At 34.8% G+C, this 26,682-nt stretch overlaps 1 protein-coding gene across 1 annotated transcript in view; it reads left to right on the top strand.

Moving 5' to 3' along the window:
• Positions 1-26,682, top strand: part of LOC117172530 (FK506-binding protein 59) — a 112,523-nt gene that overhangs the window by 63,795 nt on the left and 22,046 nt on the right. Inside the window, exons 4-5 of the mRNA XM_033360558.1 lie at positions 12,539-12,786; positions 24,276-24,785. Of these exons, the coding sequence (XP_033216449.1) occupies positions 12,539-12,786; positions 24,276-24,785 (758 nt within the window). The remainder of the gene's footprint in view (positions 1-12,538; positions 12,787-24,275; positions 24,786-26,682) is intronic.

Genomic DNA, 26,682 nt, shown 5'->3' with positions numbered 1-26,682 from the left:
CATGAACATTTGCTTCGTTACGAAGTTGCTGCAAAAACAGAAGTAACTGCTGTCCCGGAATCCTATACGGTCTATTAATCGCTTGTAGTCTAGAAAGCAAGGGGCCTAAGATGAAACCATGTTCATCCAAATGATTTAAGCATGCTCTTGTTTCTTCTGGAATGAAAATTACCATGACAATAAAAGCGTTAACTCTACATTCAATTGAAAGCCTTGGAGTATTAACATCAGCATTACAGAACATGCACGTTTGCCTGTCTGTTTGTGTAAGAACATTCAGTCTTAAACAGCCTGGATCATTTTGGAGCTCCTCTATCTCATTGCTATTGCTAAAGTTACTAGGATTGGTTTTATTCGCTGATCTTGAGCGCTTAGCGTTCAACCCTCTTGCGAAGGGTAGAATGTTATTATCGTTATGTGCGCACTAGTTACTAATGTTACTTTGGGTACCATTTCTGCCTTTAAAGAAGTGATTAATTAGTCGAGTTAAAATCTTGGGCGCTTAGCGTTTGATCGTTTTGAGAAGCGCACTATATGAGTCACCGGTGAAGGAGAAAATATGACAGACCACGATCTGAACCGTGATTTCTATGTTGACATCGCTTTTGTAACAAAATCTCTTGTAATTCGTTTTATTCACTGATCTTGAGCGCTTAGCGCCGCATAGCGCTAAAACTGCCCATTTTTTTAGATTTTTTTTACGGATATTACATCCGGCACTTATAACCTTAAAAATTACAAAGTTTCAGCTAAATCCACCGAAAGCCAGTTTCCCATACATTTAGTGCGGGGTCCTTTCTCAATTTAGTCAAAAAATGGTATCGCGGTAAACTACCCCAAAAGAAGTTACAAGTATACAAGAAAATGACCAAACAGGTGTAAGGTTTAGTTGACGGTTACAGATACCGCATACGGAAAAAGTATGTGCTACAATTTTCAGATTCAGTTATCATTTTAGACTCTGATTTAAATCTGCACATACAAAATAATGTTATTAAGTTACAGCCTGTAGTGCATAATCAATTATCTTCACCAAGGTATCACAGTCTTTTTAAATACTCCTGGTTTAGAAGTGTTTACTTTAGTTCACAAAAACATAATAAAATTTCCTTAATGGTGGTTATCCCCTACAAAGTAATTTCGCAGGAAAATGCAAAAACACGTGAACTGTATTTTATTATTGCGTGTAACGCATATTTTTGTTCAGATATTACAGTTTCAATTTACACCTTTTTGTTTATTTTCTTCTAGAATTAACTTCTTTTGGGGTAGTTTATCCTCATACAATTTTTTGACTGATTTGAGAAATTGACATTTTTCAACCCTCTTTCTGAAGAAATTTTTCTACTTGGTTTTGTATGTGAAACTAGCTTTATTTTGCAGGAATATAATAAAATTCACTTAAGGGTGCTTACCTCTTATAAATTAATTTTTCGTGAAAATGCAAAAATACGTCAACCTTATCTTATTGTTGCCTGCAACATATATTTTTCAGATTTTCAGCTTGAAACCGTGCCTGTTAAGCAATTTTTTGTGTAATCAAACATAATTTTGAGGTAGTTCACCTCCCCCCCTCCCCAACTGTCGACAAATTTGTGAAAATCACCTTTTTTAACTCTCATTATGAGTAAATTCTTCCAGTTGGTTTCAGTGTGAAAGATACCGCTGGTATATGTGGAACAATTAAATGGGTATTTGGTACCACACTTTTCGGCCGTGGCTCTTACCACCTAAAAACGTTTTGGGCACGTAAGAATAAATATGTATCGCTTACTTTTTCGAGTACTACAACACAGGTCAGAAAGAAGAAAATCGGGAGGAGACTTCTACCTGGGTTCCCTTGTCAGTATCGTGAAGGAGACAAGGTACTATCAGAGGCTATGATAACCTGTCCGACAAAATCTTTAAACAGACCGTAAAAATCTTTGCGGTTTTCGAAGGACCATATGTAATTGCTTGGGTAATTCGAAATGGAAGTAATATTCGCTAGGAAAGTCTCCAAAACTGGATCAATGGATTCTTGTTCGAATTCCCCTTGAACGCATTAAATGCACGAATTTGGGTTCTCAAGCCAGTAGGAAACCTAAAATAATCAAGCACTCTAAGCTCCTCATAAAAGCAGCTTAACCAGACATGGTTGAGGCGCTAATCATGAGGAGGGAAGCGTTGAAGAAAAAGATGATTGTGCAAAAGACACTGGTTAACAAGAAAGAATGGCACCATGACATCGAATTCAACTTCTCTCAAGAAGAAGGGCAGGAATTGAGAGAACTTATTCCGGATTTGAATAAAAGGTGCTAAAGTTTCGAGTAGCCAGGTCGATTTCTCTTTAGTGCTGATATACAACAAGGGAAGAAGCTGCCTACCTTTTGATGAGGAACTAAGGTATTTTGTTTTGTACACACACACGGTGTACGCTACTCCAGCGACCGCAATTAAATATGAGTACGCCATCTCGGCTCCAGAAACTATTTTTTATTTGCTTTTCGGTACGCCACCTCGGCTCTGAAAAATCTGATTGATTTTGTTTTTTAGGTACGCTAGAGTCTGAAATTTATATTGTGTTGAAATTGATTGATTTAAAAGCGTTTTATCCAGCTGAATCGTAGTTCACCATCTAGACATAAGTTTGGTTTTCCATTCCCTGGCAAAAATGTACGCTATCCAAGATATTTTTCGCCAACCTATCTCGTTTACGCTGTCTAGGCTGCCGAGTTTCAAACTTATTTTCCTGGCGAACGCTATTTAGGCTTCCAAAACTAGAAATAATTAACTATTATGGTGTACGTTAATCAAGCTACCGTGTGTAACAGAACTGTTACCATTGAATAGAGCTGGGTACGGCCCTGCACGAAAGGGTTGCCGGGCCGCATTCGAGATGGGCCGAAAACCCCTGACGGGTCCCGAAGTTATGGGCGACGGAACGTACCGTCGTCAGTCTCTGCCCGTTCGCTCGGTCATTCACCGTTCTCCAGCTAGTGCTAGTGAGTGTTCTCGTCTTCCCTCCCTGGGATCGATCCCGAAGGAAGATCTCAGGTCTCCTAACATCTCCAGGACCACCTCCGCATCCACGGAATTCCATGCCTATTGCGGCCGCCTCCTTACACTCTTGCGGGGGATGACCCGGTCGCCAGTGCCTTGCCACGACCTGGCTATCTTCAACTGAGAATGTAAGTGGCAATAAAGGTCAGTATTTTTATCGACTTGTTTTATTGTGTCTTCACCTTACTCTTGGCATTCCATTTCCCTATTTCCCTTCTCGGTATTACCTCCGTAATACGTGTTCCTGAAATACTCACAGTATAAAACTGTTTATCATTATTATGAATGCATAAATAATATTTATACTTTTAAGAAACTCGTAAAACTAACACGCAAGTCCAAATGCTATTAAAGACTGAGATTGGTGATCAAGTCCTACGAGCTGTTCAATTATATTCTAGCGAACACCCAAATTTATGTTAATATTATATGGAAATACGACACTAGTTTTCTTATTTTAAAAACTATCTTCTTAAATCTATACTTGCATGTGCTAGGTCTTTAATTTATAATTTCTCTGAGTGTAAAATGTTAAATTGAATCTTGAACTCTTACAAAACATTTGATGAAGAAGTTGTTAAGAAAAATATAGAGACATTTACTGTAAAGAATTTAGGCAAAAAAATCAATTGTTTAAAAACTGTGAACACAAGCGCTCGACTAAGCTTACATTCGTCTTGCGACTAAAACAAATGGGATATTAGAAAACTACATTACACTGCCATGGAGATCAGTCGTTTTTATTTCAAATACTACTATTATATTTTTCGTTCATAATACATGTCTTTTGGTTAAAAATTCTACTATTTGTTTAAGGTTTGAATCGTTTTTATTTGATAATTCTCCTATACAATTTTTCATTGAGAATTCATTTTTGCTGGTTAAAAAATCAACTTATGTGTTCGGTGAATTTTTGGTACTGATTTTTTCTGATATTGGTGGTAAAATGTGAGGCGAATGAATTGTGAAAGTGTGTAAAAAGGTTTGTTTGGGAGAGATTAATTGTAAGATTGACAAGAGGGTGCAGATATTTTTCGGATCCATGCAGACTTGCGTGGAAGTTGAGATTAGGTTGGTTTGAGCGTTGTGACAGGAACGAATAGAAGGCGGGATCATTTTAAATTTGATTCATGGCTAGCGGATCGAGTATCGGCGAGGAAAAATGGAGTTAGGTTAGGAAGTTTTTAGTATACTGAAAGGGGAAAACAATAAAAGGAAGGCAAGGGTTTCCGTTTATCAGATTATGCGTAAAATATCTAAAAATATTCAGATCACTGCCAAAAAAACATAGTTTTTAAAAGAAGGATGAGGACAGAAGAAAAAAGAAATAAATCTAAAGATCCTGATGGAAGAGAAGGATTAAAAGAAACGCGTAAAATGAGGATAGAAGTAGTGGGGATACATAAAGAAAATCAGGAGAAAATGGGAAAGAAAATAAAGAAGTTATACGGGAAATGGCTGAACTTAGGAAATAAATTAGAAAATGAGAAGAAGGCTGGGAAAAGTTAGAGGAAATGATGCAGGCGTTGGAGCAACGACTAAAAAAGTTAGAGAAGACTAATAAGAAGGTAAAGGACTTTGAATTAAGGCAAAAAGATAGAAATATCAAACCGAGAGTTTGAAGAGTGGGCATAAGAAGAAGAAAAGGCTTAGAAAAATAGAACAAAGAATGGAAATTAGAGGGGAAAGCGCTAAAGGAAGAAGTGGAAGCAGTATTAAAGAGGATTAATTCTAAGATAGTGATAGAGGAAGTACAAAGTGTAGGAAGGGAAGAGCGAAGAGGGGAGAGAGAGTGATGCTGGTGAAACTAAAGAAATGAGAACGTAAAAGGGAAGTGATGACAAAAAGGGGATGTTATATGGAAGCTCGGAGAGAATATAGGTTGATTTGTAATGGATAGAAAGGAAAATGCAGTATAAATCAAGAAAAATAGCGATAGAAGACAGAAAAAAGGAAGAAAACCATGGGTTAGGTATGGGAGAATACAAATTTGAAGGTGTATGGTGGGATGGAAACGAGAACAGGGAAGAGATAGTAAAAAATAAGGCATCGGAAAACTAGGAGAGAAAAAAACTGGAGATATAAAAATAAGAAATATTAGGGCACAAAAAGAGACGAGAAACGAAAGTAGGGATTATTGGAAAATATGCTACTGAAATATAGAAGGATTGGAAAGAAAAGATAGGTAGTTTATTAAAAATTGAACACAATGGGATGTAGTAGTAATGGTGGAGACGTGTTAATATGGAAAGGAGTAGGAAAGGGTAAGCGGAAGATTACCAAAAGGTTAAAAATGGCAGCTTCAAAATGCAAAGAGAAGGAATAAAAAGGGCCGAGCAATTGGAGGAATGGTGATGGGAGTAAGGAACGAATTCATAACGGAAAAGGATAAAAATAGAAGGAAAGAACAAAAAGAAGGATTAGTAGTAGTAGAAATAAATAAGGGAGGAGAGAGGTGGAAGATAGTGCTCAAAATAAACAAGAGATTAGGCTTATAATAGGACATTTTAATACGAGAACAGGAAGAGATAGAGCAGGAAGGGAATGTGGTAGAGATCGAGGAAGAAAATCGAAAGTCACGATACTGAATGAGGTGAGAAAGAAAGAACAATGTTTAAAATCGATCGTCTTTTTAAACAGAAAAGTTATTTTTTCGACAGAGCATCCGTTTGGTTATCCCGCTTTCGAAATTATAATAGCTCGATGTAACCTGGATACGTACGAAGGAATTTAGAAAGATCCCTAGATCTAATGTAATGTTTACTGCCTCTCATTTTACAGAAATCTATAACAATTGAGTGCCGATATAGAAATAATACATATCGTACAAAAAAGTACTTAGGAGTGAAAATACCTTAATTACAAGCAGTCATATCTGCAGGGTGCCCCAGGCTCAAGTGCCCGGATTTCCATGTATGTATGCACATTTAAAAAAATATATAAAATTCCTTTTCCAAAAATCAGTTGAAGTTTCAGTTTTTGAGTTATAAAATATTTATGATGGACTAATCAGGAGCGATGTATGGACAGACTTGCGTGGGCGAGCGGAAGTCTTTTTGGACTGAAAATTCGATTATTTGGTTAAAAAAGCAACTGTTTTTGGTTAAACTTTAATCTTTTTTTGTTTTAAAAATGTAACTATTTGGTTGAAGATTCATCTTTTACCCAATCCATTTCAAATAAGGCAGGTTCTACACTTGAAGTCGCAGAATTTCTCCGGGACCAAATATGTTGTATATTAGGGGGAAATTAGGCGATACTTTTTTGCGAAATGTGAAAAAAATTGCATCAAGTTATGCATTTTTTATTTTTTTGTTCCGTGTTTCAAAAAATCTCCTATTTTTCATTGAATGTGTACTCTCGTAAGGATTATTTATATATAGCCCGTCATAAAACTGACAAGATATTTTCCGTATGAAAGTAAAAATTCAATAAAAAATTGACAAAAAATGTGTGGAAAGAAATCCTAAATATCTCGATTAGGACAAAAGTTAGATAACTGTAAATAAAAAATTAAAGGGTTTTTGAAAAACCGCGACTTCAAGTGTACAAAGTGCCTGATTTGAAGTTGATTCGGTCGTTGGTTTCTTCCGACGAGGAGCTAGTCACTAAGAAATCTCAAATTGTCGCGCTAGAAATCTGAGGAGAACTCTTTGAGGAACACTTGAAACTCCTAGGAAATTGGGAAATATTTTGTTAATTGTGGAGCATTTAAGCTACGGAACATTCACACTTTCGTGATGCGTTCACTAACTCGATGTTAGGAACCTCCGCACTACTGAGGACGTTGCGTACATCTTGGTTGGGACACGTGACTGTCAAATAAGAAGACCAGAAGGCGCTCCAGTGGGTTAAAAGTTTGTATTTGCATCTTAAAAATACAACTACTTGGTTAAAAATTCGTTTCTCTTACCTAAACGTCTTACTTTTAATTGTAAATACAACTGTTTGGTCCCAAATGAATTTGTTTGTAGAGAATTCAATTATTTGGTTGATAAATTATATTTCTTGTTTAGAAATTAAACTATTTTGATTAAAATGCAATATATTTCGACTTTAAACATTGAGCGTTTTATAGGGAATTGAATATGTTACGTGTACAGCAATTTTCCCCCGTCTAAAATCGTTTTCAATGATGAAGTATGTTAAAATATTATGCCTGTATATTTTATTTTTTACTTGAGGAGTTTCTCAAATGAAATCGAAGAATAACTCTCAGATATAGGACAGTTGTCATAAAATAGATTTGGTGGCGTCGACCCGCTTGAAACATTAAGAAGCGTGAACGTAGTAATTGGGATGCTGTTAATTCGTATGCGGGTCCAAATTTTCAGGCAAATATGCCAAGAGTTTCAGTTAATTTGAACTCTCAACAGTGCGTACTTTACTAAAGCCAGAATCTCACAAACCATTTACATAAATTAAACCAAAAATGGTCAGTTCAATGGGTTATGAAATACATGACTCACGAGAGAAATATTCAGATAGCCGTAGGAACAGATTTCTGTATTAAAAACACATATCGCCAGTTTTAAGTGTTAGGGAGACATAGCAATTTTTTTATATTAAAAAGACATGGCGATTGGTTTGTGTGTTCTTGTGCCGAAGAAAGACGTTAGTGTAAGTTTTAAAAATAAATAGACTTACTAACATTGAAACATGCTAAAAGGAGATTCTGTTTTAACATAATATTAAGTGCAGAAAATAAACCATTAATACTTACTAAGGATTAGCTGATGTTAGCAAGTGTCGACCAAATAAGAATTTAAAATATTGGTGTTAAAGGGTTGTCGGAATACTGGTAAAAAAACTGTTTTATTAATAAACGTTCGAACGTTTCTCCCTTCGACGAAGGGCCTCCTCAGTAATAACCATGCAGAATGCCTAAGAATAGAAAAATTAAAAAATCGTAAATCACATTGTTTCCAAGAACAAAGTAAAAGCACTCTTCACTCTTTCTTATTGCATTCTTTACCATATTATAATTCAATGGATTAAGTCCTTGTAAACTTTTTGGAGTAAAACCATATCAGGTCAATGTATTTATAAATTGTTCGCTTAAAAAATGTTCACCATGATGAAGTGGTATTTCATGAATATGGAGTAATAATATCGCTTAAACAAGATAGATAAAAATCTTTCACAATATGTCAAACATGAACAATTTATTACTTTATATTTAAAACAAAATAATTGTTTCGTGTAGAATTTATTTGGATGATTATAATTACTGAGTTTTTCCATATTTAATTAAAAATAGTTATTGTAGTTAAACATTTTTTTTGTGATTTTAACAATGATTAGTGCTATTAATCATGTTTAAATATATATTGCTGAAACCTTCGATATCGGTTCTTTTGTTTACGGATGATTTGTTCTTTGCTATATGAAACATTTCTCTTAAAAGTCTTTGTCTTTGGTTAGCCTGGATACCTAAAATCCTAATATTAGCGAAGTCAAAATGATGATGCTTCGTATAAGAATGATCATGTTTGCAATCGTTCTTATGTTCACTTATCCTAGTATCGATGTTTCTTTCATATTGGCCAATATAGATACACTCACAACCTTTGCAGTTAACGCTCTAGATTGTGTGTGTTTTAAGACCTTTCCTCAAAGGATCCTTTCCATTCATGAAACATTTTAAACCATTTTGGTCAGAGCGCAGAACGACTTTAAAACGCAATCTTCCTAAAATGTATTTTTAATTGTTACTGTATATTGCAGTATAAGGTAGAACTAAAAATTTATTAGTAATATTGCTATTATCCTCATTATTTATATTGCTATTGATAGTACTATTTCTCCAATTTTCAATATTTTAAAAACTTTTGTTCATAAATTTCACGACAAAATTCACACATCTACAAAGTTAACTGCAAAGTTTGTAAGTGTATTTATATTGGTCAATCTAAAAGGAACATCGATATTAGGATAAGTGAACATACGAACGAATGCAAACATGATGATAAAAACATAGCATTATTGTATCATTCTCATACGAAGCATCATCATTTTGACTTTGATAATATTCAGATTTTAGGTGTCGAGACTAACCAAAGGCAAAGACTTTTTAGAGAAATTTTCCATGTACCGAAGAACAAATTCTTCGTCAACAAAAGAACCGACATCAAAGGTCTCAGAAATATATATTTAAACTTGATTAACAGCACTAATAATGGTTAAATTCACAAAACAATTTTCAACTAAAATAACTGTTTTAAATTAAATATTGAAGAAATAAATAATTATTATCCGCCAAATGAATTTAAACCTAAACAATGATTTTCTATTAAATATAAAGTAATATACACAAAATATTAAGTACGTACTCACGATAAGATGATAAGGGCGAGTCCGATCCCCTGTCATACTGTGACGTCAAATGATCCCCTGGAAAGCAGAACGTCCTGAGCGCGCGAGACGAGTTTGCCTGGTAGGTAAGGGAGGGGATAACGCGTTGCTACGGGCCGCATTAATTCGACACAACATTTTTAAATCGCGATTACTCCGGTATTAATGATCGTATAGAGATGATTTTTGGATAGGAATTTTCGTCAGTTTTTGTCGCTTCTGTTGAATATAGAATCATAGCTCGTTCCATATAAATTCAATTCCCAAACTGAGAACGAAGTTTTCACAACTTCGAGTTCAAAAACGTCGCTATAAATTTTTGAATTGTCCAAAACGACTAATACTTATCAAGTGCATGTACATTAATCTATACTATATCCAAAATTCAGCTCGATCTGATATGATTTGTAGAAATGACGAGCATAAATATGTTAACGCTTAACCAAGGTTTTGCAGTTCCATCAAATGCGCGCAACGCGTTGCAGTGGAATTTCATGTAAAATGTATACTTTTTTTTATTTTTCATTTATTATTTGTTCACAGCTTTTTTACACATGTTAACAATTAACTGCGAAGAAGTATCAATATAGGAACATGTTTTATATGCAACACTGCAATACATTCAATATCCGCAACATTCCATAGATTCGCATTTGTTTTGTCCTTGACAAACAAATGACTATCGGCGCGACCTTGGTCGAGTGTTGACATATTTATGCGTTTTTGAGCGAAAAAGGCAAAAATATTTATGCTCCTCATTTCTACAAATCAAATCAGATCGACCTGGCTTAAGCGATATTATTACTAGTAATGGCCCATCAATGTTTATTTTTAATATAACATTCTTATAAGAACGCCATGGAAGTCGGCATACCTCTCTATTGTAACATTTACTATTTTTAGCGAATATGTTTGAAGCAAACAATTTATAACTACATCGACTTGCCATGATTTTACTCCAAAAAGTTTACAGTGGCTTATTCTCTTGAATTATAATATGGCAAAGAATGCAATATGAAAGACTGAAGAATGTTTATACTTTCTTTTTGGAAATAATGTTATTTACGATTTTTTAATTTTTCGGCGCTTAGACTATCTACATGGTTGTTATTGAAGAGGTCCTTCGTCGAAGGGTGAAACGTTTAAACGTTTATTAAACAAAATTTTTGAACTAGTATACCGACAAGCCTTCAACATTAATTATTCTTATTAACTAACATTTTATGTTAATATGTTACTCATATTTCAAACTTATCAGTTACCTTAAGTATCAACTTCTTACCTCCGATACAAGTGAAATATTGTAGCTCCAAAGTTGAAGTCTTTATAACTTGTTTGATTTGAAGTTTAAGTATTTAAAAATGCATCTGCATGTTAAACTTTTCATTAGAAATAATTCATTTGCAAATTTTTATTCTTAAACAATTTTTAATATTTACAAATTTTACTGGAGTTCGCATTTAAAAATTGGCACATGGAAACTTATAACGTGAAATATATTCTTAATTTTCTCAATTTTGAATTGCTACAAGGAGAGTTATAGAAGTATAGTCCTATTTGCACCCGTCGAATTTTTAAGTAACTGGAATATCGAAAATATTAAAAAGTATAGAACAAAAGAGAATTGATGATAATTAAATTCTAAAATGCGTATGAATAAAATCATGTTTAAACATAAACAACACTACGTGTGACTAACACTAACTAACTAATACTTACAAAGACATAAAATGAAGAAAATTTTCAGAAAATGGAGAAAGAGTTAACAGTATTATTATTAATTAAAGTCCGCAACAAACAACGGAGACATGAGATTTAATCAGGCGAAGAAGAGATAAATAGAAGGGACGTTCAGAAGTTGTTAGGACAAAACTAAAATAAAATTATTCATTCAACCGAATTCACAGATACAACCGCAAATTCCACTCATATCCTATTATATACACCACCCTTTACAGATATAGTTAAAATAAAATAATATTTGGATTATAAAAGTAAAAGTATATAGGAGAATGAAATATAATTAAGTAATTAAAATAAGAAAAATAGTGAAACTTTTTAAAGTTTAATAGAATGTTAAAGAAGAAATTAAATAGAGTTAAGATTAAAGAGACAGTTGTTTATTATTGTAAACATCACGTTTTGATTTTCGAGGTAGGATGTTCCTCTCTTTTGCTGCAGAAATAGAAGAATATGAAAGGTATTAAGATGTGCTGGATTCAACAAGAATGAAATTGCTTAAACGCGATTGAGTAGAAACCCATAACAAATTCATGGACATTATACTGATTAAATTCGACCAGAAGAAAGAGGAAAATAAAAAGGATGTCGAACAAAGACAGATACCACAAAAGGTAGAGAAAAGAAAAATCAATCACTGAAGATAATTCAATACAAGAAGTGAAATATGACAACCAGGAGAGAGGTGACACGTACATTCATTCGGAATGAGATTAATTCTGATTTTTTTTTTTAAGAAGAGATACCATAACGTGAAAAGTTCTAAAGAAAAAATAAATTCCGTCCCAAGCAGGTGGGGGGGGGGGGGGGGGGGGGGGGGGGGGGGGGGTAGTACAAATTTATAAGCTCGTAGCTAATAAACGGCCACGAGGGGCAGAACAATCCATAGACAAAGGAATGACGCTAGGCGTTGTTCTCCAAATTTGCACAAACGCCTCGAAATTTCTCTTATACTTGGCCGCTCAAGGAGTCCGCTGCTCTTGAACCTAATGAAACCTTTTCGTCTTACGCGACGCCAACGGCCCTTATCATTGGGGTTGTTAGTTCCTGGTGGAAGCATCTCCGAGATTTTTCCTACATCCAAACTCGGTCAGAATCTATTATCGCGCTGTTTGTGGCCCATAAAGCCTGCTCTTAGTAGTCCGAGATTTTCTAACATTTGGGGTCAGGAGAAAACTAACACAAGATTATTTATTTGCAATTTATCCCAATATTAAAAATATTGAGAGCATGTGTCTGTTATGTGCTGTCCTACAGTCTGAACAAGTTCTATAGTTATATTTATAATATTCTATAGTATATGTACATTGAGAGATCTCTTAATTCTATACCAATTTTGTGACTAACATATAATAGTTTTTTTTTTATTAGAAGTTAAACAATTAAACGATTAATTTTTTAGTGCATTTAGTGGGAAAATATGATGACACAGTCTTTGAAGACAGAGACGTTCAGTTTAATCTCGGAGAAGGTGAGGATGATGGAATCGTCAAGGGCGTTGAAATAGCTCTAGAAAAGTTTAAGAATGGCGAACTGGCTAGATTGAACATTAAGAGTAAATATGCATTCGGAAGAGAGGGAAAGCCAGAGTTCAACATTCCTGCAGATGCCAATGTGACGTACCTTGTAGAATTAAAAGGTTTCGAGAAGGTAAATGGTTAAAGAATTTCAGGTTATTTTGAATTCATTTGTTTATGCAAATATGTAGTTTGAACTAGTTCTTATTTATAAAGATTCGATAATAAAATGCTATCACAAAAGGGTACGCTATGGCGGAGTGAAATTTTTGAAAATCGATTCGTGTGAAATTTAGTTTTTAACTTAGAGTTTTTTAAATATGCAAAAATTATGTTTGTTTATGAACAAGTAGAATTCACATATTTCCGTATGATTCAAACTGAAGTGATAAAAAATTTAAATGATTCCATTACTATATCACGGGTGACAATATAACAGTAGTGTTGTTTATTACAAAGGTAATTTCAAGAAGAAAAACTGGCTGATGTCGAGTTGCGGCGCGGTCAGAAAGCACAGCGGGTGCTGCCTTCTCCCGCCATGCTACTACCTTCTCCGCTTCTTGTCGTTCGCCGTAGAACGATCAACTCACATTTCCCATGAGTTTTCCTTCACACTTTACCCAGGCTTAGGACTGGTAGAAAAATGTAAAAAAAAATTTTTATGCAGGCGTGTTCAAAAATTGATGAGAAATATGTATTGTCAACAATATAATACTGGAATATAAACTAATCTAATTAATTTTTCAGCTGGTAAAAACTGGTGAAAACTTGCGTGAAACCTGACGAACGAACTCAAACCGATTTATGAATCCGACTTGGAATGTCAAAATTTCATCAATAAGAAATTGTTTTTTTTTTCGATGTTTCCTTTTCTCTTTGTTGCTGCACTCCTCATTTTGATGTAGACTTCGATCTGATTTTCTTTAAAAATCTGGATTAAATTGAAAATGTTCGGATTAAACGTGTAAAATTCAGCGTTTAGTTTTGAATGATACGCTTCACAACCGTTTTTGGTGTGCGTATTTATATGAGAAAATTCAGCGCAAAGTTAAGAAGGGAAATTCGAAGTCTACGTAAACAATTTTCGGATTGAAATTCAAATGAAGTTTATTACATTCAGAAAGTTCGTATAAATCTGCTGTAGCATATGAATTTATTCGTTTGTTAGGTAGCAAAAGGAGACTAAAGGAATATACAAATTCTCTGACAGTCCGACAATTGTGAAAATTTGGTAAAATTGTTTTGGACAGCTGTAAAACGTCTCATCGACAAAAATCGTTGCAAGTTGACATAAAAACGTTAAATTGAGGATTTTAGAGAACCTGATAACTTTATTTATTTTATCTGACTAGCGACAATTTTCCTCCCGTCTTCCGCTCTTGAAAGACGAGAAGCGGAAAAAAATGCATTGAGGGGGAAGGCACCACCCGCTGTATTTTCCTGACTGTGCCGCAACTCGACATCAGCCAGAAAAAGTCGGGCCTATATTGTCGACAGAAGGTAGGTGACATCCAGCTCGTGGCGTGGAGTTTGTAATCAGGTTAGTTCTTAAAGGAGGCTCCCTATTATAATCCCTGAACTCGGTTTCCTCGCCTCCCTCCTAAAAATTTTATTTTTCGTATTCTTGGTCAACCCCAGTGTCCATTTTGCATACCTCTCTTGTGTCCTGTTTACTTCCTCACTTTCTTTCCACCCCCACACCTCTACTCTATACAATAGCACACTCACCACTATTGAGTTATACAATTTATTTCTCCCTCCTGATTCATCTGCAAATAACTTCTTTTATAATCCCCATACCTGCCTCATCACCACATTTTCCCTCCGAACTCACTCTATTATGAGACCATCTACTCCCCCATTTCTCCGAAACAAGAAAACCAGGTACACCAACTGTTTCGTCTTGTCTGTTTCGCCAACTGTTTCGCCTTTCCCTTCCACTTAAACTTGCCTGTCTTATCCTTTCCACCTCCTTTCCACCACCTTCCTTGTCATTTGCATACGCGAGTGACCAAATTCTAACCGCTCCTACCCCTCTGAAACAAATATGATAATGAAACAGAAAAAACGTATGTGGATTCAATGGCCCTTGAAATTTCTTGTTTTTATTGTCGACTGTTATTGGAGTCTCTTTTTTGAGTTTAGATGTTGTCTTAATTATTTATACATTCTTTGTATTGAAAATCCAATTTAAGCTACCTAATTTAGTTTTTATGAACGGGTCAAAGTAAATTGGTTTCTTGATACAGAATTTTTAGTTCTGCGTTCAAATATTTGTACTTCCTTACTAAGTTTTATATCTCTTTCTATTCTTATTATTTTAATTATTTTTTCATCTTCTTTCATCCAAAGAAGAGTGTTACTTCTGCCCTATTTTAGGGTTCAATATTGTGTTACCATTCAAGTTACTTTTCAGAGTTATTTCACACTAGTTGAGATCATTTGGGGGATTGAGCAGCGACCCTTTTTTTGACACTATTAACTTTTGTAAAATATAAACAAAGTCTATCATCTTTAGCTATATTTTTATCGTAACTATAGAGTTTGACCAATCAGAACAAGAAAGCTCTACTATTTCCTGCTCAAATGATTTATCTATTGTCTGATCAATTATTTCTCTTATTTTTTAACTTCAGTAGTAATATAGCGGATCAATTTGCTCATGACACTGCACATCAATTTTGTGATTTGTTAAATGAGTTGCCCTATGTTTCTTTCCCGAATAAAATTTTATTTTATTTTCTAAAAGCTTTTCTAATTCGGATTGTTGGTTTTCTTCAAGCTCAACTATACCGCATTATATATAATCGCATTATTTAAAAAATTAGCCCATTGATTTCTATCATTACTTGTGATAGTATTCCTCAGATATCTGCTTTCTGAGATTCCCCTTTTGACTTTGCTTACCTTTTTGTTTTTCTAAAGATTACTAACGCTACTCTTATACGTTTTCTGGTATTTATTATTATAGAAAATTTTTTCCCAAATTCTTTTCCTAATTTTTCTGCCTGGTTCTCTGTTTGCCTACACTTAATGAGTCTGGTGTGCTTTAATCGTCGCTAGTTTCTTGGTTTCTCTCTTAGGAATGTGCTGCTCTTGGGTTTGGTTATTAAGTTTGGGATATCCTTAATAGGGTCTGTTACAGTTTGGGCGTATTTAGTTATTTTTTGTGTTGGTTAGGATTGGTAGTTACTAGAAGGATTTTGTTATCTTTTAATATTAGGTTCCTTTTACCAAATCCCCTTCCGTCTCCTTTTTATTACTTCCGTCTTCTTTATTTTAATAATTTTCAAACCGCAAAAAAACACTTGTAAAAAATAATCACCAACGTTTCGGTACTCATACAACACCCTTATCAAGGCTAACAAAAAATACAAATTAAATGTTCAGCAAGCAGAAACAGCAACGCAACCACGATGCTTTTTCCCTGACACCTAAGAATCAACACCCGAGAATAAAGTGAAAGTTCAAAAGGCAAACCAGTTATAAATATACCTGAAATAGAAATGATCTTCAAATCAAGTCAGCTAAATTAAATTTTTCAGAAATTTAAATGAGATTAAAATCAAATTTAAAATCCTATTTAACATCCAATATTGAAGTTAATGTACAGAATTCCTAAAAAGAAAATCAAGAATCTATCGACCAAATTTTGACAACCACCATAAACTGTTCATATTGCAATCTGAAAAAAATAAACAAATAATCCTTTTTTCCCCTAAAAAAGAAAACAAATTTCTTCCTTTGCACAAAAATAAATCTCAGTGTCGCATTCGCTTGGGGGTAAATTCCTTCGGGACCATCTCTGGACAATTGTCTGTGACTGCTTATTAATTATTGTAACCATATTCAGCAGAAACCCATAGTTGATGCGAAAAATTCGAGAACTCTTGGGTGTTTCTCGCACCATAGAGAATGCACTCATGCCATGTAAGCTTCTTGTTTAGGTGCATAGTGGTATACATAATTTGTTAAAGTCGCTACAGCTTTCTATTAAGATCTTGATAACTCTCCCCATTTTCCTTCTCCTTGACAGTGATGTGGTAGTCGGCTAAATGCGAGAATTCTTATAGGTGAACGATGTGAGGCCTCGAATGCGCAACGGAGACTGCTCTCCGAAAATCGTTGTTTCAGAAAATTTGGCACTGATCGTTTTGAAAAGTTGATTTTATCTTCTTCGGAGCGTTTGACTGGACAGGGTCACGGTCAACACCGTAAGAGCGAAAAAGACGGCAATAAAGCACTCTGAAGGCCGCATTCGGTCTGTAAACATCAAACTTCTTGACATAAAATTCGGTCACGGCGTAATAAAGTGGAAATGACACCAACCTGGTATGCGAAAATGAAACCCTCTGCACCTGAATTAAGTCCTGATGACCCGAGGAAAGCAAAGGTATGCTCTTTTGACGAGGACTGTTCTTCTACATTTCTGTAAAAGTTTCCATGCATTTCCTTATCAGGAAGCTCTTGGCGGAATTTTTCAACCCCCGCTTTCTTTACTTTCGCTTTCAGAAAAGCAGCATCTAGATTGAGTAATGCAGTTTCCTCACTTCGGATGTTAAAATTCAGGCCAAGAGTCTCGGGCGCCTGCTCCAAAGCCATTTACATCGATGTAAGCTGTACTCAAAACAATACGGTTTCGAAGGTTTTAGAGATTCAGAAGTCGGTGTCCGCCTTGAATGGTGTGAGATGCAAAATCGCGGAACGGACCAATTGATAGGCGAACTCTTATGCATAAGCATGATCTTACGTGTGACAATAGCAAAGAATATAAGCTCGTTCTTCGTCCGTTAAACCATCCCAAGCGAGTAAAGTAGAACCGGGATGCCAAAAATGTTTCCTAGCAGATACTTTGTTCAATGCGAACAGATGTAAAGACAAAATTTGTCAAAGAATATGTTTGTATCTGGTTCAGAGAGATCCATTTACTAATTTTACGTCCTGAATGCGGTTTTGAGGCACATTTGAACGTCTCTCTAGTGTCAAGATGTCTTTTAACAATTATATATACAAGGGCAGCCTCTTCTGGAACTCCAATAACCTTTCATTTCTTTAGATGAACCATGGCGCACTTGTTCAAACCAAAGTCCTTGCCGATCTCTTCTGTGTACTTCTTGACGTTATTTAAAGAAAGTGAAAGTTTGGTTGCATCAGAATCTTAGATCTTCAGGGCATCCATATAAAATACGTAATTGATCTCATACTCGCGATAGTTAGTGGCGCTGCAGGAGTATACAGGAGAATTTCGTAATGCTCACTGGAAGAGGCCTAGGCGGTTTCAGATTGCTAACAAACAGGTTATAAGTCTATGGAGAGGTTAAACTGAAAACTTTTCGGTAGTCAGTCTAGACGATTGATAGGATGTGCAGGTGGGATTACAAAAGTTTTAGACTTTGAAGGAGGTTTTAGTGTTTGACTTTGTGTCCTTTTTTTTCTCGACAGTTATATGATTTTTTTATAGGCAAAGTGTGGGTATTTTACGTTTGGCGGCAGGTAGTACGAAGGTAATGCTGAGGAGGGAAAATGGTACACTGAAAACATTTTAGGCAAGCAGCAGGCATTAAGTTAATGCCTGCATAAAAATAAAATGAAAATAAAGTGTTTAAGAGCATGTGATACTTACAGTTTCCCCGGGTTTTTTCCCACAAAAATGAAAATTTGTAAAAACTGAATTCGGAGATGCTATAAAATATCATAACGGACGTCCCCAGACTCTTTTTTGAGGAATAATAAAAAAAATGTATTTTGCTAAATAAACATTTTATAGATATGCATTATTTTGAGGTTACGTCGTTTTTCATCCCTGCCTTTCCGATAATCTGGAAATTATTTATGGAATAAACTTTTTTGATTACCTACAAACAAGGTTAGTTCCAGGAGATTAGTTACTATGTTTAATTGTAAGTCCAAAGTTTTCGTCCAAAAATCTTGTGTAATTTGGAAGTAACACTCGGGTGGATTGTAACACACATAACCTCGAAATATACACGAACGTTGTTAGCAATATAAAAAATTTTTTGATAAAAAAAACACAACAAAAGTGTGTGGGGACGTCCATTAGCATGTTCGCTATCGTTTCCCAGATTTTGAAGGCAAAACATTTCTTATCCTAGGACAAAGGGCCGGGGGAATCTAACACTGAAAACATCGATACTATTTCCTAAGCGCTATGCAAATTAATCACCTTTTGCTCAATTAAAACTTTTATGAATTAATCCACAAAAAAGTGTCTGGGGACGTCCGTTAGCATGTTCGCTATCAGTTCCCAAATTTTTAAGGCAAAATATTGATTATTCTAGAAAAAAGCCGGGGGGACCTAAAACTGGTAAAATCGTCAATGTTCTAAGTATCACATGCCCTTAAGAGATATTTATTTCCATGGACAGATGTTACAAACTAATAGACATCTATCGAATTTTGATGACATACAATATTTTGTCGACAAAAAACATAATTTTAAAATACAATACAAATTTTCTGGCAATGGCTATCGTTTTTTTCAGCCCGAAAGTTTTATTTTAAGTCAAATATTATATTTTTTTATAACAAATTGTATAAACCTGCCTATTCCATAAAATAGTTTGTGACTAAATAAACAACTCCAATTTTTTTAACAAGTTGTAGAAACAATTGCGTGATAATAGTGTATTAAAAATTATTTTTAAATATAGTAAAACCTGTTGCGACTGATTTTATGCTGTAAATTATATCAATAATTCGATTTTGTTATAATTCAATGAAACACATATCGACAGTTGTTTATATTATTCCTTGCGAACAATTAAAATTATTACTTCAGAATAAACATTTTCAGTGGAATGAGATCATAAAGTAGGATGTGCAGCGACCCTGAAAACCTGAAATTCTCCTTGATTTTTTTTAAACCTTGAAAAAACCTGGAAATCTTGAATTTTTCACGACAAAGTTGAAATTGATTTTTTTCTTTTAAAACAGTTTTTTATATTGAAATGTGAAAAGTAATTTAAATCTTTCAGTTTATTATGAAAAACATCTCTTTTTTAAAGAAACCTGGCTACCGAAAAGTTTTTTGTTTATCGAGATATAATTTATCTTTTTTCATGACAGAATGAATAAAGAGATTTCAAGGCTCTATTTGTATACTTTACTAATTATTTTATAGATTACAATTAATAGATTTTAATATTATATAGTTAAAGTCGAAGTTATTAAATAGTTAAAGTATACATTTTTTGTGATATTCATCTTGCAAGTCTTAAAAATTATTACTTGCCAATTTTGATGATTTTCAGAGTTAGAATGAGCCATGGCCACAGAAAGGATGTTTCGAGATATTTGTAGATTAAAAAAATGTTCTAAATATTTCTAAAGATTGAAAAATATTTTAAAATATTTTAAAAAGTTTTAAATATTTGAAAGGATTTTGAAAATTTAACAAAGATTTCACGGATCTCAAAGATTTAAAAAAGTCGTGCACACCTTTCCTACATTTCACATCAATTTCACGAAGATTTCAAAGATCTCAGATTTCAAAAAGGCATGTAACCAAACTTCAAATATTTCACAAAGATTTGAAAATTTTGAAAAGATTTCAAGGATTTCAAAAGCCAGAGTTACTCTGCTAACAGTGTTGGGGCTACATCTGTTCCAATGTGGGCACACAGCGTGTCCAACAAGAGGGAGGATCCGCACCAATCCACGGGCGAACAGCGCGCGACGCATTTGGTGTTGCAGCTCTATGACGTGGGCGAGCAGCTTGCCAAAGATTTTTTCAGTGTATCTGGAGTACCGAGCGAAGGTAGAACATGATGATAAAAGACAGGTTTTCAAACGATTTTTAAGTGTGAGTGCTTTATTTGCACTTATATCGAACGTGATGACAACCAACTCATGGCGTGATGCTGGCAATCTAGGTAGTTCTCAAATGGGGCGTGATAAGTACCGTGGACGTATACCTACTAAGAGCTATACTTAGTATACTTACTAAGATACTTCCGGTGGCCTTAATAAGAGCTCGTTGTATGTAGTTTAAGGACTCAGAAAGGTGATTCTAGGACGGAAAACGAGAGCTCTACCTCACACAAAATCAACAAGGGGGAAGAACCAAGTCTAGTGAACAGCCGAGCGGGCGAACAAAGACTGGCGACGGGGAGTGCCGTAGCTTGGTACTACGGGATCCCTCGATAAATTTCGACCCGTGTCGAGTGCCACGCGATAACCCTTTAGTGCGGGGTCTTATCGGGGCCGAACTGCTAAGTAACAATTCTGTTATATATTCTTCATTAAAATATTGAATAATGTATGTTTTTAACTTTTTTAATAAGAAATATATGGGGGTTTCCGTAGGTCAAGAACAATCTGAAAATGAGGAAAAGTAAGGGAATTTTAGTAGTCAGGGAAAGTCAGGGATTAAAAAAACTTGCAAATATAATGGAATTTCTATTAGAGGCATTTTAAATAACTGTCAAGAATAATAAACTTAAAAATTACAAACAAAAAATTAGATTCATAGAAGCTTCTATAATTAAAATGTTACAATATTGGAATTCTGGTCTTTAAACATTAATAGCCAAGAAAAATGAAAAATGGTTCAGTGAAAAATTAGAGAAAAGGCAGGGTATTTTGAAAATGAAGTTTTGCAGCCTCCCTGTCAGTATATTATATGCGTCTAACGCATTACGTAAATAGTAGAGAACAAAATCAAAAAATATATCTACAATTTATTTGTAGTGTTTTTAAACCACCTTGGTATTCAACTATTTTCAATATTCTGAATATTATTATTCTTTTTAAAACAAAGATTTCTTACGAGGGATGCTAGGTGAATTTAATTTCAAATCTGACTTTGGTTCAGTGTAAAATATTATTTCTAACTGTATTAAAATCATGACTTCAAATGCGATACAAAGTCGCACCTCTCAACGCTTGTAACCCTATAGCTTACAATTAATCAGCGAGCTGGTTGTTGCACTCATTTGAAAATAATTATGCAATTTTATACAATGCATTCGGAGTGGATGAATGAATGAACATTGTAGATTGTAGAAAGCTAGCCAGCAGGAAAAGCGACGAAAGTCCTTCCGTCTAAAGCAGAAGAAACATTAACAAATACATGGACGAAGTGGAAATTCGTATAGATCACATACGCGAGCATCTTAATCAGTGCTTCCTCTGTCAAGCTATAGGCATCATGTTTTCTTTATCTAAATCACTACTGCACATGCGGCTGCGAGGCGATGTGTCTCGTCCTGCCCTAAGACAGCTTTCTCCCCCGCGCTCTCATTTCAATTCATTCAAATCACTCTTCGCCTCGCCATTTTACCCTTGCGCATTTTGGCAGACCAACGCATGAGTCTATAGATACTCGGAATAATTAATCACAATTATAATTTTAGCCAAAATATAAATAAATCACTCGCGATTCCCGAGTCTAAATGCTGACGAAGTTCCTGTCTCATATGGATCAAAATAATTGAAACGGGCCATCTGAAAATTCTTTCTCTTGGATTACGAAGATAGCTAAAATTGAATTCTCTTTATGCGTAAAACGTCACTGAAAATATTTTTAAAAAGTCGGTAACCTTTTACATTAAGGAAATTATTAATGTTTTCTGATGACGCGCAGCCCCCAAGGCGCTCGCAGATGTTGACGCTCTAGTTGCTTACGACGGTCCTCCCGAAAAACTCATAAATTAAAATTCACAAAATTAATCTTTTTTAAATATAGGCTTGTATAGAATGATGAGACGGGACTTTTTCTATTTTCTGTTTTTTCTAATAGATGAGTTTTTTGTTAATAATAAGCATGAAGAACTGAATAAATTCAGCCCTAAATTCAATTTTTTTTAAAGAAATAAATTATCGTAAGTTGGGCAAATAGCATCGAAATTGTCTGAAACTTTGATTTACACACGAAGTATACCCTAGCGAGGACTACAGTCTGAAGAAAAAAACTAAAACTTGTCTATTGTTATCGAGGGAACTTTAGAGTTGAAACAACTTTCAGTGAATAATGTGTTCCTCATTATTGAAGGGACATTTTTGGGAATTTTCAGATCGATTCATTAAAAATTGACAAAAATATCCATTTTACAAGAAAACATGCCGCACCGCCGACGATAGCTCTGCGAACATTCAGCACCATCGGGCAACGTGTTCGCCGTTGGCGGAATGGCACGTTTTCTTTTAAATTGGATATTTTCACTAATTTTAAATAAATCAGTCTGAAAATTCAGAAAAATCTTTCTTTAATTATGAGAAAGGAATTTTTCACTTGAAGTTGTTTCAACTCTCCCTCGATATTCCCTCGATATTTTTGGTCGGCTAAACTGAAAAACGAGGTTACCGATCTGTTTCAATTTGCAATTAAATTTGATCAAGCAATATGAAATTTTTAGTTTTTTCTTCAATTTTTAGGCATCGCTAGGGTTTATCTCGTGTGCATATCAAAGCCTTAAACAATTCCTATATTTAAAAAAGATCAATTTTGTGACTTTTGATACATGAATTTTTCGATAGGGCCGCCGACGTAAGCAGCTGCAATTGTTTTTAAAAAAAGTGTTTATAAATTAAAGAAGTTAAATATTTACTACAACTTTCATAATATAACTAAATAATATAAAGTTCTTAGCTCATTATCTTTCATCTTTTTCATTATCTTTCTTACCTTGCCAAAAATCGAGCGTAAAACAAATCAAAATCTCCGGTAGATGGAATTTAGGACCACAACGAGGGGGTTCGTTTTTTGTCACGTCCCAACCTGTTCAAGTAAATATCTTTTCGAGATCCTTTATTGATTGGAAAACCGTGGAGAACAAGATTGTAAAATTATTCCATACCACGTTTGCAATTTAATTAAGTAAATGTCCGTAACGGGAGTTAGGCTAGAAAGAATTGCACTCATTCAAATCTCAAGTAAAAAAGAGCAATTTTCTCGCAAGACTATAATTTACTTTTATGGAAAATAAAATATGTTTACCATTTCTTATAAAAGCGAATTTGAAAGGTGAAGGGTGTTCGCGCGTATCTTGCTTGTGTGTCGCTAACATGAAACATGTGAAAAGAAGTAGAGTTAGTTATCATCGGGCAATTAACAAAATGGAAAAAAAAGATCCCGATCGCTCTATTCAGAGAAATAAAGTAAGAAACTTTAAGATACTTTCATATGTCTCGTTTCACCTGAAGAAAAGTAAATGTAATGATTTTGTAAATCTTAGACGTTAATTAAATTTATTTATTGGCCTCGAAACAATATTTTTAAGCTAAACTTACATTATAGAAAGTCTACCTATTTTAATTAGAAATATATTTATAATATGTCTCGAAACCTAAAAACTACAAAAATTGCTTGTAATAAATCAAATACAGGAAAAAATAGGAATTTTATTCCAAAATTGTGAATTATTATATTTTTTTGTGATAGCATCATAGGAATATTTACATTGTATACCCTAAAAACATATTTACAAGATCTATACAAGATGGAAATTTAATATGACAGTGCTAAACACAATAAAATTGAAAAAATTAATGAAAAAAATTTACAGTAATGATATAATAATTAACTCGAAATTTATTAAAATGCTCTGGAAATAACAGGCTGGTGTTTTTTATATATTAACTTTAACAATTATATTATTTAAGGCTTCGGATTTGTGGAGTTTGGACACTTCACAAAAAATGGAACAAGCGAAAATATTCAAAGAAAAAGGTACCAATTACTTCAAACAAGATAAATTCAATCTCGCCATCGAGATGTACAAAAAGGTCGACAATTACATCGGCTCAGACTCAGATTTTAAGGACGAGTTGAAAGTTAAGAGAGATAATCTTATACTTGCGACTTACTTGAATCTTGCTCTTTGTTACTTGAAGAGTGACCAAAACATCCAGGCTAAAGAGTTCTGTAACAAAGCTTTAGATATCAGTCCCGGCAACGAAAAGGCACTTTTCCGAAGGGGCCAAGCAAATCTCGCCCTGACATCGGCTGCCATTGCAGTCAAGGACTTTGAAGACGTGTTAAAAATTGAACCCAAAAACATCGCTGCTGCTAAACAAATAAGTGTCTGCAAAAATCTGATTAAGATACAACGTGCTAAGGAAAAGAAACTTTATGCTAATATGTTCGATAAGTTTGCTCTAGAAGACAGACAGGTTTGTGGAAAATAGATATATTTCGTTTATTTCTTCTTGGTATTGTTTTTGTTCGTTTGGCATTACTTCGAATTGAAAAAAGTGATCACATTCACACTAATTTCATGCTATGTATATATCGTAGGCCTTTAGCAAAATCGGCTGATAGCGAAAAGCCTTATGCTATTAGCCATAAGAAATTTGAAGAATATATTTAATTATCAATAACAATTGACTTTGTGCGTAAGACACACATCTGTTTTCTATGTGTCAAGGATACTAGTTAACATGTAATCAATGAACACTACCAAGTAGAACGTTTTGGAATTTTTGATTGCATTATAATGATAAACATATAAGAAACACATTCATAGTTTCTCTAGTTATGTGAGCAACGCATTCCTGTATAGTCTCTCTACCTAGTTTATTTTGATTTATAATTCCTCTGAAAGTTTCAATTAAAATACTTTTTATATTATTTATAAACAAAACTGATCCATTAAAGACAACCAAAATTTAAGTATTTAAGACCAGTTTTTTCTAGATTTTTTTTATTCCTTTTCATTTTGAAATTAACGTCGGGCTTTAAATCAGATGCACCTTGATGATAGAGAGAATTACACTTTATGTTGGTTTCTGGAAACCATGGCTACCCAAAAGGAATTGTTTTGTCTGTGACCTCTCTTAATGCTAGCTGATTACTGATGGGCAAACTGTAGATTGAAAAAATTACTAAAATAGATTATAATGTAAGGATATAAGAGTTAATGTATTACGTGTTAATATAGTAAAAGAAAGCTATATTTTCCTAGATATGCAAATCCAGTATCAATATTTTATGCAGCTAGAGAAGTTGATAGACAGTTCATAAGGTTTTTTATCAAGGATTTTCCAGTCCTTTTATTAAGGGGACTCGCAATTTAAGGATGGATGTAGGATTTGATAGATCCAGATCAGGCAAAGTCTGTGATCAAAAAAGTTTAATTATAATGCGGTTTTAGGCCACTTGATTTTACATATTTCAAAGCCTTCCCCCACCCCTTCCTACCACTACATCTTCCTCTGATACTCTTACTACATGTCCGGAAGCTCCAAGCCTATGCGTGCACAATTTGGTGCCGATTGTTAAAAACTGCGGATTTTCATAAGCACCATACGTTTTAGGCCACTTGATTTTATATATTTTAAAAACTGTGCCTTCTTGTCCATCTTCCCCCCAATACTCTTACCAGGGTCCCTGAACCAAGGGTTTCGGCAGAATATAGTTAAAAAAATAAATTGGCATTCGCGGACAATTGTCCAGGGGTGGTTCCGAAGTAATTAACCCTCAAGCGGAGGTGTGAAAACCGTGCCGAAAGCTGAATGGCACCTGGGTGAGTTGCCTAGAGCGGTGACTCTGGGATACCGGGCGACCTCTCAGAGTACGCAGCCTTATCCTGTCATGCGGGGCTCTACAATGATAGACGAACCCCTTTCCATAGCTTCTTTTGGGAACAACAATGACAACACCAAACATAGTTGTAGTAAGTGCGGTTCAAAACAACAGCCGGTCGACCAGAGTGGTCGGCCAACAATGCCGACCACTCTAGAGCTGGGGGAGCCAATGAAAATGGATTCAATGCGATGGATCGGCGGGATCTCGCGACCTTTGGGTGGACGGAGCGACTGAATCACTACTTGCTAGAGTGCTACGATGCGAGTCTGGCCCCTGAACGGGGTTACATGGCATGGCTGCATGCTCTATGGTGCGAGAAACACTCGGAGCTATCGCACTTTTCGCAGCAACGTCTGCAAAACCATGCTGAACTACTCTGAAAAAGGGTCTATGTGAGCGGAACGCCTATTCTACCACAGCTAGAACAAGCCGGCAACAGAGAAAGAGAGGCGACACTAAGACCAACCGCGAACAGGCATCCAA

Source organism: Belonocnema kinseyi, chromosome 5 (assembly GCF_010883055.1).
Source record: "Belonocnema kinseyi isolate 2016_QV_RU_SX_M_011 chromosome 5, B_treatae_v1, whole genome shotgun sequence".
Lineage (NCBI taxonomy): Eukaryota > Metazoa > Arthropoda > Insecta > Hymenoptera > Cynipidae > Belonocnema > Belonocnema kinseyi.
This window is presented reverse-complemented; position numbering and strand designations above follow the sequence as displayed.